The following is a 14,439-nucleotide window of genomic DNA, read 5'->3' as shown; positions in this document are numbered from 1 at the left end:
TCAAACTCTCTTTAGGGCAAGAGGATCTTCTGGATCACAGTTAAATGGTTTCTCTTTGTTTTATGCTGCTATTTTGCTGCAGAGAGCCTGATCCTGATTTGGCAAATAGGCCTTACTCCTCTTTCAATCTTATTGCCTCTCAATGGGAACTGAATGTTCTCTAACCTGGGTAGTTTGTCTATATAATGTGGTTAGGATAATTGCCAAGGGAATAAAACTCAGATTTGGTCCAGAGAATAATTACTACTTGGAGAGATCCAGGCAATGTTTTCTAGCAGGATACACAAAAAGGTAAAGATTGATGTGCAAAAAGACCAGGCTCATCAGTTAATGAATTTGTCTTAGTCCTCCTTTGATGGTTGGATGAAACTAGAGATTCCAAAAGCTCTGTGTTGGGTAGCTGGAGAGAATGTTGTTTCTGTCTGTCTCTTGTATTTGAGGCACACTGGGACAGAATCACCTCTACTTTTACTATTCTTTGCAAAAGGAATTAGGAAAACAGGATCAGATAACATTCATTCAAGACATGCATTATTAAAGTGGAAATAGCCAAGGGATATATTCACTGGAATGAGAATTTTATTCATTTTTAAAACCAGTTAATTGTTGTTGTTCAGTCACTTAGTCATGTCCAGCTCTTAGCAACCCCATGGACTGCAGCATGCCAGGTTTTCCTGTCCTTTACCATCTCCCAGAGTATGCTCAAACTCTTGTCCATTGAGTCGGTGATACCATCCAACCAACTCATCCTCTGTCACCTCTTTCTCCTCTTGCCCTCAATCTTTCCCAGAATCAGGGTATTTTCCAAAATGCTAGTTAATTATGTACTATAAAATAAATAATTTATAGTTATTATCCAGTAGGATTCCATCTCATTAGTTATCTGATGAGAATACTAACTTAATTTTATGTATTGTATTAATAAGTGATGTAAGTAAAAAGAAAAAAACCAACAACTTACTCAAAATTGGGAGAGATGAGAGAAAAGAGTTAGGACCAGAGAGTAAAGAATGCCATTACAGAGAGAAGAGATGCATACAGGTGCAAAAGAACCTGATGTGTTTAGGGAATGCTGCTTAGGTCAGTATTGCTTGTTCCTGAAATGATTCTAAGGATATAGTGAGGCTGAGGACAGAAAGAAAAATTCCAAACATAGAGCATCAGAGACTTGAGCTAAGGGCTTTAAGCTTCCTAATGTAGTTTGTTGCTTCCCAAATTTTGACTCAAGTTACTGCACGGGGATTTTGTAAAAATACCTGTAACATACAGTTTGTGGAGTTAAAATTTTTTTCCATTATTTCATGGATATTTTTAGCAGTAATACTTAACTTAAAAAGATAGTAAACATAAAGAAAATCTTAGCTAAATAATTGTACCATTAGAATATGGGTGTGAGAACATTCATTCTGCTGGAATGCAAAAAAAAAAAAAGACAAATTTTGGAAACTTTTCTATACAGCTAATTATGAACCATAATGTTTTTTAAGCATGAAAAGAGCATTGTTTAGCTTACCTGTCTTGTCTTGTCGGCCAGCTCTCTCTTTCGATACAACTCCAAAGAATATGTGAGGATGGTTTGGGATGGGCAAGTTTAAAGTTAATCCTAGCTGCCTGCTCAGTTGGCAGAGAGTGCCAACTCTCTGTAACCTCATGAACAGTAACCCAGCAGGCTCCTCTGTCCAAGGGATTTTCCAGGCAAGAATACTGGAGTGGGTTGCCCTTCTCCGTGGGATCTTCCTAAGTCAGGGGTCGCATTGGCAGGCAGGTTCTTTACCACTACCATCACCTGGGAAGTCCTTAAGGTTAATACAGCCACTTAAAAAAATTCACAAATGGGAAGGTTAGAGCCACTGGTGTCACCATAAAAACAGCCAGAAAGTGGAACAGAAAATAGATACTCAAAGAAAAGGATGGAGAACAAGAGGATTTATGAAAATTAGAATGTGCAATTTGATGGTGAAGGGGAAGATTAAGGATGTTATGGAATAACCAGGAAAAATAGAAGGCAGTTAGAGTAAAAGATACTGTTAGGCAGTAACAGATTTTTGTGATTAATATTCCATAAAAACTTGAGCAAAATCAGAAGAGCTGCAGCCATTCCCCTTCCACCTAATCAACCCATTCACTGTGAGTCTCACTTCTCGGTTTTAGTAGACAGCATGTAGGATATTTTGGAATATTCAGTTATGTGCTTCTGAGTTTACCTTTCTAAGAGTAAACACTTTCAGGGCCAGATTTCAGACTTTTATGCTATTTAAGTGTGGCTTTCTCAGTACCTAAAGGAATGGAAACGTGTAGTCTGTGGGGAGGTGATAACTCTGAGTTTCAACTGAGATTTCATTGGGGAATGAGGCATATTTAAATACTGAATTTTCTAAGAGTAGTAGTGAATATATCTAGCTTTTTAAAATTATGAATAATTTCCTTTAACCATAATGCTGTGTAAAAACTGCAATTATAAAAAAGACAGGATTCTCATTTATTTGAGAAACAATATTACAGAGATGTCTTTCAAGAGTTTCTTGCTTCAAAAATGGCACTACATGGTGCTAGGCTCCACATCATCATATCCAGTCTCTTCTAGTCTCAGGACCAGTGAGGACTCCTTCTCCTCCACCCCAGAGCTGACAGTTTCTCTCAGAGACTTCAGAGAGATGCCTGAAACAGTAAACAGAACCTGGTTTTAGTGGTGACAAAATGACAAGACATAATGTCTGATGGAAGAATAGTAAAAGGGGCCACAAAATAACAGGTGGGGGTGGAGCACCTGGCATTGTCTAAAAGGATGGAGCTACTTCATACTGACTCAGCTACTCCATGCAATATCTTGTCTGGACCTCGGCAATTGGAAAGAAGATGGACCGATAGTGGCAAGGAATGAAAAATAGATGTGCATGCCTCTTCCACACCCAGTGGGTCTGGTTTCTCAGGAAGTGGAGACAGGAGAAGACCTCTGTAGAATGTCTCAGATGCTGTCTTCTCAGCAACTCAACAACAGAACCAGCCTGACCTACAAGCTTCATGAGAACACTCTGGGTCCTCTGTCAGATGCCAGAAGAGGGCAACTCAACCAAATTCCACAACCTCCTGCTCCCCAGGGACCACATCCCCACATATAAGCAGAAAGCTTAGTCCATGGGAATGAGGATCTTCATCTGGCAATTGAACCAGTGAGAGAAAATTTTCTCTTGGTTCCCGTCTAGTGCTGAGATTTTATGATTCTCTAGTTAAGGCTATTTCAGATTCTGCTTTAATAGTGAGCAATCAATTTTAAACATTTGGTTACACAGATCTCTCAAAACAAGTTTTACAGCTCATAGATTTAATTTACACCTCCATTAAAACCATTTAAGAATAATTCTCACTATTTGAAAAATCCCCAAATTTATTGTCAGAACATATATTTCAATTTGGGGTATGAAAATGGGAACAAAGCTTATAACAATGTATACAGATGTGTCTTTATCCAATTGATGATATGGACATGGACAAGAGAACACAGTATGTTATCCTCTCAGAAGAGATGAAGTAGCTCCAATATTCCAGGGATAAGGAAGAGTTGATAATATCTGATACATGTGGTGCATGTATGCTCACTTGGATTCGACTCTGCGACCCCATGCACTGTAGCCTACTAGGCTCCACTGTCCACATTATTTCCTGGAAAAAATACTGGAGTGGGTTGCCATTTCCTTCTGCATGGAATCTTCCTGACTCAGGGATCAAATCCAAGTCTCTTTTGTCTCCTGCATTGGCAGGCAGAGTCTTTTTCACTGTGCCACCCGGAAAGCCCATCTAGGTATACGAGGCTACCCCAGTTCTGATAGTACAGAAACACTGACTGTTGAAGTGGGTCAAAACTCATCTTTTCCACCATTATGAAGTCAGACTACTGTGCTGTCAACTCACCTGTCTGGGAATACCTGGCATCACCTCTGTCCTTTGGGGAAAAGTTATTCTCATTCATCCCAGGGAGGAAAGGATTTATGGGAACAGGTAACTCATCAACATCATCATAACCATTTCCTATGGTGTTGATGTTCTGTCCCGGAGGCTCTGAAAACAGACAAGAACTTAGGTGGAATAACCAAGTATGTGCTGGATTAAGTGATGCCCTAAGTCCCTTCTGAGGCAGAGATTCAAATAAATGATACATATATACTCCATATTCCAGGGCTGTCAAAGGCATGTGTTTGATCTCTGTGTGCTCAGAAATCATTTAAACCTTCTAAATACTCCAATATATCAGGGTCAATCATATTTTTCTAACATGGCCTCTCATAGCATAGAGTATCTGCAAAAGCTATTATGCTATGAGTTTCAGGTACTATTTTTGAGCATATGGTACAGAGTTTTAACACATACTATGCACTATATATGCATAGTATATATGTATATGTACAGAGTATATGTAACACATACTATGCACTATACCATATCAGTGACTGCAGAGCATGAGTCTGGACCAAGAGAACCCAGGTGTCCATGTGCTCTCTGAAACTCTGGGAGACACAGAGTTGGTGGGAGGGGGAGCCTGGACATCTGTTACTCAGAGACAGGATATCCCACATCCTTAGGTGGGATCTTAGGTGAGACCTTAGGATTTCACCTCCAGGGGTTGCCCATCTTTACTATCTGGAGAAGACCCAGGAAGGCATTCTCCTTTCTCTCTGTGTGTGCAGAGGTTCAAATAACTGATAAATACAGATTCTATATTCCAAGCCTGTGTCAAAGGCATGTATTTGATCTTAATGTGCTCAGAAATCATTTAAATCTTCTAATTATTCCACTATATCAGGGTCAGTCATATTTTTCTAACATTATCTCTCATATCATAAAGAATCAACAAAAGCTATTATGAAAAGTTTATTATAAAAGCTATTATAAAAGTTTCAGGTACTATTTTCAAACATATGGTACAGAGTTGTAACACATACTATGTACATATCAGTGACCAGGGAGGATGAATCTGAACCAGGAGAACCCAGGTGTTCGTGTGACCTCTGAAGCTCTGGGAGACCCAGAGCTGGTTGGAGAGGGATCCTGGACATCTGTTACTCAGAGACAGGATATCCCACCATCCCAGTCACAGGACGCTTCAGTCCCTTCGAGACCTTGGTTGACCTTAGGATCTCACCTCCAGAGGTTGTCCATCTTTACTATCTGGAGATGACCCAGAGAGGACATTCTCTTTTGGTAATTGATAAGTACCAGCACTGATCTCTCCATAGCTTCCAGGGCTTACCGATAACAATATTTTTGTCTCAATACATACAAAAGGCCATGAAATGATTAAAATATCAGACTGGCTATGGATGCAACTATAGTTTCCAGTGTTCCCTTTAGCCATACAATTTTTAGTTTATCAGTTTCAGATGTTCTTTTTTTTTAATGGTCTTAAAAGCTTTAATACATGCATGCTCAGTTAGATACAGGCATGCTCAATTGCTTCAGTCCTGTCTTTCTCCTTGTGATCCCTTGGACTGTAGCCTGCCAGGATCCTCTGTCCATGTGGATTCTCTGGGCAAGACTACTGGAGTTGGTTGCCATGCTCTCCTCCAGTAGATCTTCTTGACACAGGGATCAAACCGGCATCTCTTCAGTCTCCTGCATTGGCAGGTGGGTTCTCTACCACTAGCACCACCTGGGAAGCCCAATTAGATGCATACTCAGTCTGTAACTGGGTACAAGTGACTGTGGATACAGAGAACTGGGTCTGATCTTTCCATTTCTGAGGCCACAGAGTGGGCAAGAGAGGGAAAACATTGTTGTGAACTAGAGAAAAGAGATCCTTCCCATCTTAATCACAGGAAAAGATCCTCAGACAAGATTCCTCCTCTGAATCCCCACCATCCAAGGGAAGATCTGCTACCTGGGGCAGAGTCAGGGTCTTCATCCTCTCCATCATCCCCTGTGTAATACGGCAGCTTAGGTTCTGAGTCATCAAACAGGTTACCTGGTAGGGAGAAAATCATCACAGAAAAATGGAAACCTTTCCCCTCGTAGGAGGCCTTCTGTCATAGTTTAGAGGAAATACTGACACTTCAGACTGGTAGACAGAAGGCTTGAAGCTCCGTGTGAAGGTGGGTTAGTGAGGTTGGGTCTCTGTTTGCTGAAAACAACACATAGCCAGCTCATGAGCAGAGAGGAGGGCATGGGACTTACCTTGGCTGTCCAACAGGTCCTTCCTCCCTGATTTTATGAGATCATCAATCTCCTGGTACAAGCCTTCACCAACTACATCTTCGAAAGCAGATAAGGCTAGGAAAGTGGCTTGAGTTAGGGACTCACCCTAGAGATATTCCTTTTGCTGCTGCTGCTGCTAAGTCACTTCAGTCGTGTCCGACTCTGTGTGACTCCATAGACGGCAGCCCACAAGGCTCCCCCATCCCTGGGATTCTCTAGGCAAGAACACTGGAGTGGGTTGCCATTTCCTTCTCCAATGCATGAAAGTGAAAAGTGAAAGTGAAATCGTTCAGTCATATCTGACTCTTAGGGACCCCATGGACTGCAGCCTACCAGGCTCCTCCGTCCATGGGATTTTCCAGGCAAGAGTACTGGAGTGGGGTGCCAGTGCCTTCTCCAATATTCCTTTTACCAATAGGCAAAGCCTTTAGTGTTCTCCAATATTAACCCATGGGGAACCCCTCTGAGCTGCTCAGGCTTCTTTCTTAGCTATATGGAACAGAAGTAGGTTTCCTGAACCTGACCTTGATCCCACAATCAATTTCCACTGACACTGTTCACAAAGGAAGTCATACTTCTTAAGAAATTTTACATTCAAACCAGGACCAAGGATTCAACTCTTTCAAATCTTGATGCCTACTGTAGAAAAGGTGGAATTCTGCCAGATAATGAAGACAGAGACCAATACTTATATACTTTCTTGATGTCACAACAGATTCAATTCCTTTCCCACCACTTTCCAGATCATTTAGCATCCCTAAGGCCCACCTTGGTGCTCTGCTCTCCATCTGTGTAGCTGAATTCCCAGGATGATGAAGACCATGAAGAGAAGGGCTCTCAGAATGATACAGAGGATCACGGGAAGGGAGAAGATGCCAGGGTTTGGAGCTGAGCCTAAAATGGTACCAGAGGAGAGAAGAGGGCCATAGGGTTTTATGAGGTTCATAAGTCTAGAAGAACCCCTCTGTCCTTATCCTGGTCCTCTTCTGAGCCTTTAAGGCCATGAAGTCACAATTCAGATACAATGGGTTTTTCTGAACTCCAAGCTGTGATCGACATAAGTGCTTCCCTAAGCTATGTCAAGTGTCTTTTCAGTCTGATTCCAAAGGATTTTTAGAGGGTGACAGGTAGTAAAGCTCTGGAGGACTCCAGCTGCCACTGCTTAACAGGACTGTAAACACAAGATCATTAAGCTTTTCTGTACCTAAATGGGTAATTTTGTCAGAAATATAAAGATACATAGCACATGCTAAGTCACTTCAGTCATGTTTGACTCTTTGTAATCCCATGAACTGTACCCCACCAGGCTACTCTCTCCATGGGATTCTCCAGGCAAGAATACTGGAGCGGGTTGCCATTTCCTTCTCCATGGGATTTTCCTGACCCAAGAATGGAACCCACATCTCTCATGTCTCTTGCATTGACAGGTAAGTTCTTTACCACTAGAGCAACTGAAAATATGGGTGTCTCCTCAATCACACAGCTCAGACCAGCAAAACCACTTACTTCCATGGGGAACCTGTCCTGTCACCAGGAAAAAAGGAAAAAAAAATCAATGGATTATTGTACCAAGTTGGCCTGAAAAAGTTATAGGATATGTCTATCATTGGGCTCTCCAGGTGGCACTACTCGTAAAGAATTTGCCTGTCAATGCAGGAGACATAAGAGATACCAGTTCAATCCCTGGATTGGGATGATCCCCTTGAGGAGGGCATGGCAACCCACTTCAGTATTCTTGTCTAAAAAATTCCATGGACAGAGGAACCTGGTGGGCTACAGTTTATGGGCTCGCAAGAGTCAGATATGACTTAAAAGACTTAGCACACATGACTGTCATCATGGGCAGTCTGATATCTCCCAGATTCCAGGAGATCAGGCAACTGCCTCTCATGGAGCCAGAGTACAAAGCAGCAGGCTATTCCAAGAAGTGCTTCTTGGTACAAGCTCACACCTCCTTCAGTCCTAGCCCCAAACCTGGTCCTTCATTAACCAGGGTGCACCCCGAGCCCCTCACTCACCAGAGCACCTCACACCAGCATCCTCCTCGTGCTTGCAGTCTGCCCTGCCCCCAGGGCTCCGCAGCACAGTCCCACAGGGAGGACTCCTGGCCCCTGCACCGCACCTCGTCCAGCCAGATGCTCCCGCTTCCAGGGCCAAACACCGCGGCTCGCACAGCTTCCAGGGCCGGGCCACAGCCCAGCTGCTGACACACCACCTCGGCCTCTGCCAAGCTCCAGGAGTCATTGCACACGGTGCCCCAGGAGCCGCTGTGCCAAACCTCCACCCGCCCTGAGCACTCACTGTCTCCTCCCTTGAGTCTCAGCTTCTCTCTGTCTGAAAAGGCAGCAGCCCCTCCTGTGACTCCCCTGGTGGGAGGAAGGAGCCCCTGGGAGCCACAGGGGAGGGGGCAGGGCTGACATACCTGTGCAGGGGGCAGCAGTTGGACAGCTCTGGTGTCTCCCTCCTGCAGAAGCAAGAGTGTGCTGGATCAGAAACAGCTGGGGGTGGTCTTTTTCCCAAAGAAAACTATCTAAGGTCCTTGGCTCAGTGCAAAGCACAAGTGTAAACACAGGCTCATTATCTATTGGGCTGAGACATTCACTGCATCTGATCACCAGCTGAAATCACTTTGTCCATTTACTGTTTACCACTCTCCACAACAAACACAAACACACCGGAAACACAGGCACATACACCTCTTTGTAGACTCAACATAATCTTGTCACTTAGATGGGAGAATATAAACTCACACTAACAATGTCCTTCAGGGTTGGTATAGAAACAGTAAGTCACCTGCACACGAGATATAGGCTTCCTGATATGGAGAGCATGAGGTGTATTTCCAAGGGTCAGAAGGGCACTGCCAGAGAGATGTGTCAGTTTTCCGACACTGGATTCCATCCACCCACCGGGGTCTAGAACCTTCCCTAAGATCAACAAAAGTGTTGAGGGTTCCCTTGTTCCCACAGCCAAGCTGACTGCAGATCACGGACACAGTGATGTCTTCCATGGGCCTGTGGCAGACACTGCCCCGGGGTCCCGTTGTAGAAAACTTCCAGCCACCCAGCACACTGCTGGTCCCTGCTCACCATCCTGAGGGCTAGGAACTCTAAGATTGAAAGAGAGAAAACAGGACACTGTCAGCCCACTCAGTGCTCTAGGCTTTCCTCTCTCCCAGAAACTGTAACCACAAATCCCTGACGCAGCTGAGGAGATGCCCACTAGATGACAAGAATGAGATTTATCTCCATTTTAACCGACTTTGTCCATTAAAGTCTGTCTTTCTATTTCTACCACAATGATAGAGTGGATATGAACAGAGATCAAGATGAACCTAAGGGTTCAACCCCTGCAGGGTAGGGGAGCTGAATCCTGCTTCCTGACAAAACCTCTAAAATAGCAAGTGAAGTAGATATTGGGGAATAATGAATAACAGGCAGAATAATGAACCCACAGAGATGTTCACATCCTAATCCCTGTGGCCTGTAAATATGTTTCCTTACCTGCAAAAGGAGCTTTACAGATATGATTAGTAAGGACTTTGGGGTTGTGGGCTAAACCTACAATATTGTTGGTTAAACACATAAGCTCAGTCTAATCACCTCCTTAGCCCCAACTTAGAAGTGGATAAACTTTCCCAGCTACAGTCAGAGGGAAATGTAAAGGAGAATATACAGTAGAGACACAGTTTGTTGTCTGTCTGAAGAAGAAAGAGGGCTCCAAGCCAAGGAATGAGGCCACATAGAAACCAGGAAAGGCTGGAAAAGGAGTCCTCCCCGTGTCTCCAGGAAGAATGTAGCCCTGTTGACACTGGGATGTTGGCCCAAGGAGACCATGGTCAGATTCCTATCAAACAGAGCTGGACAGAGTATATCTATGCTTTCAGTACAACATCAACAGCATCTCCAGACTGTACTACCACAAGAAACTGAAGAGAGAGCCTTGCTTTCAACTGGAAACAGCTCTGCCAGGAAACACTATTGAGAAGACAGGACTAGAACATCAGCTGCTTCAGGAGGAAGTGAAAGCACCTCGTCTTCACGTCTACTATAAAGACAGGTTCCATGGGAGGAAGCCTCCTACTCGGGTCCTTTCAGCGTCTCTCCCTCAGGGCTCAGATTCCTGTCCTCCAGGGCTCTACCCATCCCCCAGCCTGTGGACAGCGTGCAGTGCAGACCTGAGCAGATGACCCCTGCGTCCTGCTTATGTCTGCAGTACTGCCGCCCCCAGCCTCGGGAAGGGCACCTCCACACGAGTGACTCATTTCCTGCGCAGTTCACGTCGTCCAGCCAGATGGGCCCTGATCCTGCCCCGAAGTGAGCAGACCTTGTGGCATTGAGGGCGTCTCCAGAGCCCAGCTGCCTGCACACCACGCGGGCATCATCCAGGTCCCAGCCATCATCACAGATGGTGCCCCAGGATCCCTGGTCAAGGATCTCCACTCTTCTGGCGCAGGGACCGCCCCCGTGCACCAGGCGAAGCTGTCTGCTGTCTGAGGAGAGAGAAATTGGACAATGGGGCATTGACCTGGGGAATGAGAAGGGTCTTCTGTCCTGTGGGACTCTCACCTGAGCAGTAGGGGGCGCTCTCCTCTGAGGCAGCAGAGTCCGTCGTTATGGACACGCAGTTTTTGCAGTGCAGCAGCGCCTGGGTGTAGTTTCCTGCAGAAACAGCAATGATCAGAGGGGTGGGAGGGTTAAAGAACAGGAAACTGAATTAAGGTAAATAATGACCTTGAGAACCCCATGGACAGTATGAGAAGGCAAAATGATAGGATACTGAAAGAGGAACTCCCCAGGTCTGCAGATGCCCAATATGCTACTGGAGATCAGTGGAGAAGTAACTCCAGAAAGAATGAAGGGATGGAGCCAAAGCAAAAACAATACCCAGTTATGGATGTGACTGGTGATAGAAGCGAGGTCCAATATTGTAAAGAGCAATATTTTATAGGAACCTGGAATGTTAGGTCCATGAATCAAGGCAAATTGGAAGTGGTCAAACAGGAGATGGCAAGAGTGAACGTTGACATTCTAGGAATCAGCGAACTAAAATGGACTGGAATGGGTGAATTTAACTCAGTTGACCCTTATATCTACTACCGTGGGCAGGAATCCCTTAGAAGAAATGGAGTAGCCATCATGGTCAACAAAAGAGTTCAAAATGCAGTACTTGGATGCTATCTCAAAAATGACAGAATTAACTCTGTCAAGGCAAACCATTCAATATCACAGTAATCTAAGTCTATGCACCAAGTAGTAACGCTGAGGAAGCTGAAGTTGAACGGTTCTCTGAAGACCTTCAAGACATTTTAGAACTAACACCAAAAAAGATGTCCTTTTCATTATAGGGGACTGGAATGCAAAAGTAGGAAGTCAAGAAACACCTGGAGTGAAAGGCTAATTTGGCCTTGGAGTAAGGAATGAAGCAGGGCAAAGGCTAATAGAGTTTTGCCAAGAGAAAGCACTGGTCATAGCAAACACCCTCTTCCAAAAACACAAGAGAAGACTCTATACTTGGAGATCACCAGATGGTCAACACCAAAATCAGATTGATCATTTTCTTTGCAGCCAAAGATGGAGAAGCTCTATACAGTCAGCAAAAACAAGACTGGGAGCTGACTGTGGCTCAGATCATGAAGTTCTTATTGCCAAGTTCAGACTTAAATTGAAGAAAGTAGGGAAAACCACTAGACTATTCAGGTATGACCTAAATCAAATCCCTTATGATTATACAGTGGAAGTGAGAAATAGATTTAAGGGACTAGATCTGATAGATAGAGTGCCTGATGAACTATGGAATGAGATTCGTGACATTGTACAGGAGATAGGGATCAAGACCATCCCCATGGAAAAGAAATGCAAAAAAGCAAAATGGCTGTCTGGGGAGGCCTTACAAATAGCTGTGAAAAGAAGAGAAGCAAAAAGCAAAGGAGAAAAGGAAAGATATAAACATTTGAATGCAGAGTTCCAAAGAATAGCAAGAAGAGATAAGAAAGCCTTCTTCAGCGATCAATGCAAAGAGGTGGCAAGAATACACAGAAGAACTGTACAAAAAAGATCTTCATGACCCACATAATCACGATGGTGTGATCACTGACCTAGAGCCAGACATCCTGGAATGTGAAGTCAAGTGGGCCTTAGAAAGCATCACTATGAACAAAGCTAGTGGAGGTGATAGAATTCCAGTTAAGCGATTTCAAATTCTGAAAGATGATGCTGTGAAAGTGCTGCACTCAATATGCCAGCAAATTTGGAAAACTCAGCACTGGCCACAGGACTGGAAAAAGTCAGTTTTCATTCCAATCCCAAAGAAGGGCAATGCCAAAGAATGCTCAAACTACCACACAATTGCACTCATCTCACACACTAGTAAAATAATGCTCAAAATTCTCCAAGCCAGGCTTCAGCAATATGTGAACCATGAACTTCCAGATGTTCAAGCTGGTTTTAGAAGAGGCAGAGGAACCAGAGATCAAATTTCCAGCATTTGCTGGATCGTCGAAAAAGCAAGAGAGTTCCAGAAACACATCTATTTCTGCTTTATTGACTATGCCAAAGCCTTTGACTGTGTGGATCACAATAAACTGTGGAAAATTCTGAAAGAGATGGGAATACCAGACCACCTGACCTGCTTCTTGAGAAACCTATATGCAGGTCAGGAAGCAACAGTTAGAACTGGACACGGAACAATAGACTGGTTCCAACTCAGGAAAGGCTCATGTCAAGGCTAGATATTGTTACCCTGCTTATTTAACTTCTATGCAGAGTACATCATGAGAAATGCTGAGCTGGAAGAAGAACAAGCTGGAATCAAGATTGCCGGGAGAAATATCAGTAACCTCAGATATGCAGATGACACCACCCTTATGGCAGAAAGTGAAGAGGAACTAAAAAGCCTCTTGATGAAAGTGAAAGTGGAGAGTGAAAAAGTTGGCTTAAAGCTCAACATTCAGAAAACGAAGATCATGGGAACTGGTCCCATCACTTCATGGCAAATTGATGGGGAAACAGTGGAAACAGTGTCAGACTTTATATTTTTGGGCTCCATAATCACTGCAGATGGTGACTGCAGCCATGAAATTAAAAGACACTTACTCCTTGGAAGGAAAGTTATGACCAACCTAGAGAGCATATTCAAAAGCAGAGACATTACTTTGCCAACAAAGGTTCGTCTAGTCAAGGCTATGGTTTTTCCCGTGGCCATGTATGGATTTGAGAGTTGTAATGTGAAGAATGTTGAGCACCGAAGAATTGATCTTTTTGAACTGTGGTGTTGGAGCAGACTCTTGAGAGTCCCTTGGACTGCAAGGAAATCCAACCAGTCCATTCTAAAGGAGATCGGTCCTGGGTGTTCAGTGGAAGGACTGATGCTAAAGCTGAAACTCCAATACTTTGGCCACCTCATGCAAAGAGTTGACTCATTGGAAAAGACTCTGATGCCTGGAGGGTTTGGGGGCAGGAGGAAAAGTGGATGACAGAGGATGAAATGGCTGGATGGCATCACTGATTCGATGGACATAAGTTTGGGTGAACTCCGGGAGTTGGTGATGGACAGGGAGGCCTGGTGTGCTGTGATTCATGGGGTTGCAAAGAGTCGGACACGACTGAGTGACTGAACTGAACTGAACTGAATGACCTAGTGGTGGAGCCTGAGATAAACGCTGTAACATCTGTAAGGCTATCGTAAATTTAGAGTTCACCTTCTCTGTGGACAGTTCTGTGTCTGACAATGCCAAAATTTCTGTTTTAAGCCAAGTGCTGCCCTAAGAATAAATTTACAAGTGTGAGAAATTATCAGTACTTTTAATATTGTTGGGCAACCAAGGCAGTGAGAGTTTTTGGAGCCAAGCTCTCAGAGAGAAATAAAATGCACAGGTGAGCCACTTCCCTGACGTCTTTGTTGGTTCAGTGCTAAGAGCTGAGTCTCTGAAAAGCTCACCAGAGATTCTGCCATATGCACAGGCTCAGGGAACATGAAGCACAATTCAGGGTCGGCCTGGGAGGTAGAGCCCGATTAGCCAGGACCCAGGCATGATAAAAGGAATGTGAACTAAAAGTTGACTTTTTGTAAAGAATCAGATCAGATCATATCAGTCACTCAGTCATGTCTGACTCTTTGCCACTCCATGAATCGCAGCACGCCAGGCCTCCCTGTCCATCACCAACTCCCGGAGTTCATCCAGACTCACGTCCATCGAGTCAGTGATGCCATCCAGACATCTCATCCTCTGTCGTCCCCTTCTCCTCCTGCCCC

The 14,439-nt window shown here is 44.1% G+C and overlaps 2 protein-coding genes across 2 annotated transcripts in view; both read right to left on the bottom strand.

Annotated features, from left to right (window-relative positions):
* Positions 1–14,439, bottom strand: part of LOC109559717 (antigen WC1.1-like) — a 120,010-nt gene that overhangs the window by 40,774 nt on the left and 64,797 nt on the right. Inside the window, 6 exon segments of the mRNA XM_070788667.1 lie at positions 8,205–8,253; positions 8,255–8,520; positions 8,980–9,220; positions 9,222–9,295; positions 10,364–10,678; positions 10,755–10,847. Coding sequence (XP_070644768.1) covers positions 8,205–8,253; positions 8,255–8,520; positions 8,980–9,220; positions 9,222–9,295; positions 10,364–10,678; positions 10,755–10,847 — 1,038 coding nt within the window.
* Positions 2,516–7,225, bottom strand: LOC109558602 (antigen WC1.1-like). The gene is made up of 5 exons (XM_070788662.1): positions 6,955–7,225; positions 6,166–6,261; positions 5,873–5,956; positions 3,910–4,056; positions 2,516–2,658 (listed from the first exon to the last, which is right to left on the bottom strand). Exons 1-5 carry the CDS (start codon positions 7,130–7,132, stop codon positions 2,540–2,542), a joined length of 624 nt encoding a protein of 207 aa, XP_070644763.1. The 5' UTR covers positions 7,133–7,225; the 3' UTR covers positions 2,516–2,539.

The sequence above is a fragment of the Bos indicus genome, chromosome 5 (assembly GCF_029378745.1).
Source record: "Bos indicus isolate NIAB-ARS_2022 breed Sahiwal x Tharparkar chromosome 5, NIAB-ARS_B.indTharparkar_mat_pri_1.0, whole genome shotgun sequence".
NCBI lineage: Eukaryota > Metazoa > Chordata > Mammalia > Artiodactyla > Bovidae > Bos > Bos indicus.
The sequence above is the reverse complement of the archived record's forward strand: the minus strand, read 5'-3'. Positions and strand labels throughout refer to the sequence as shown.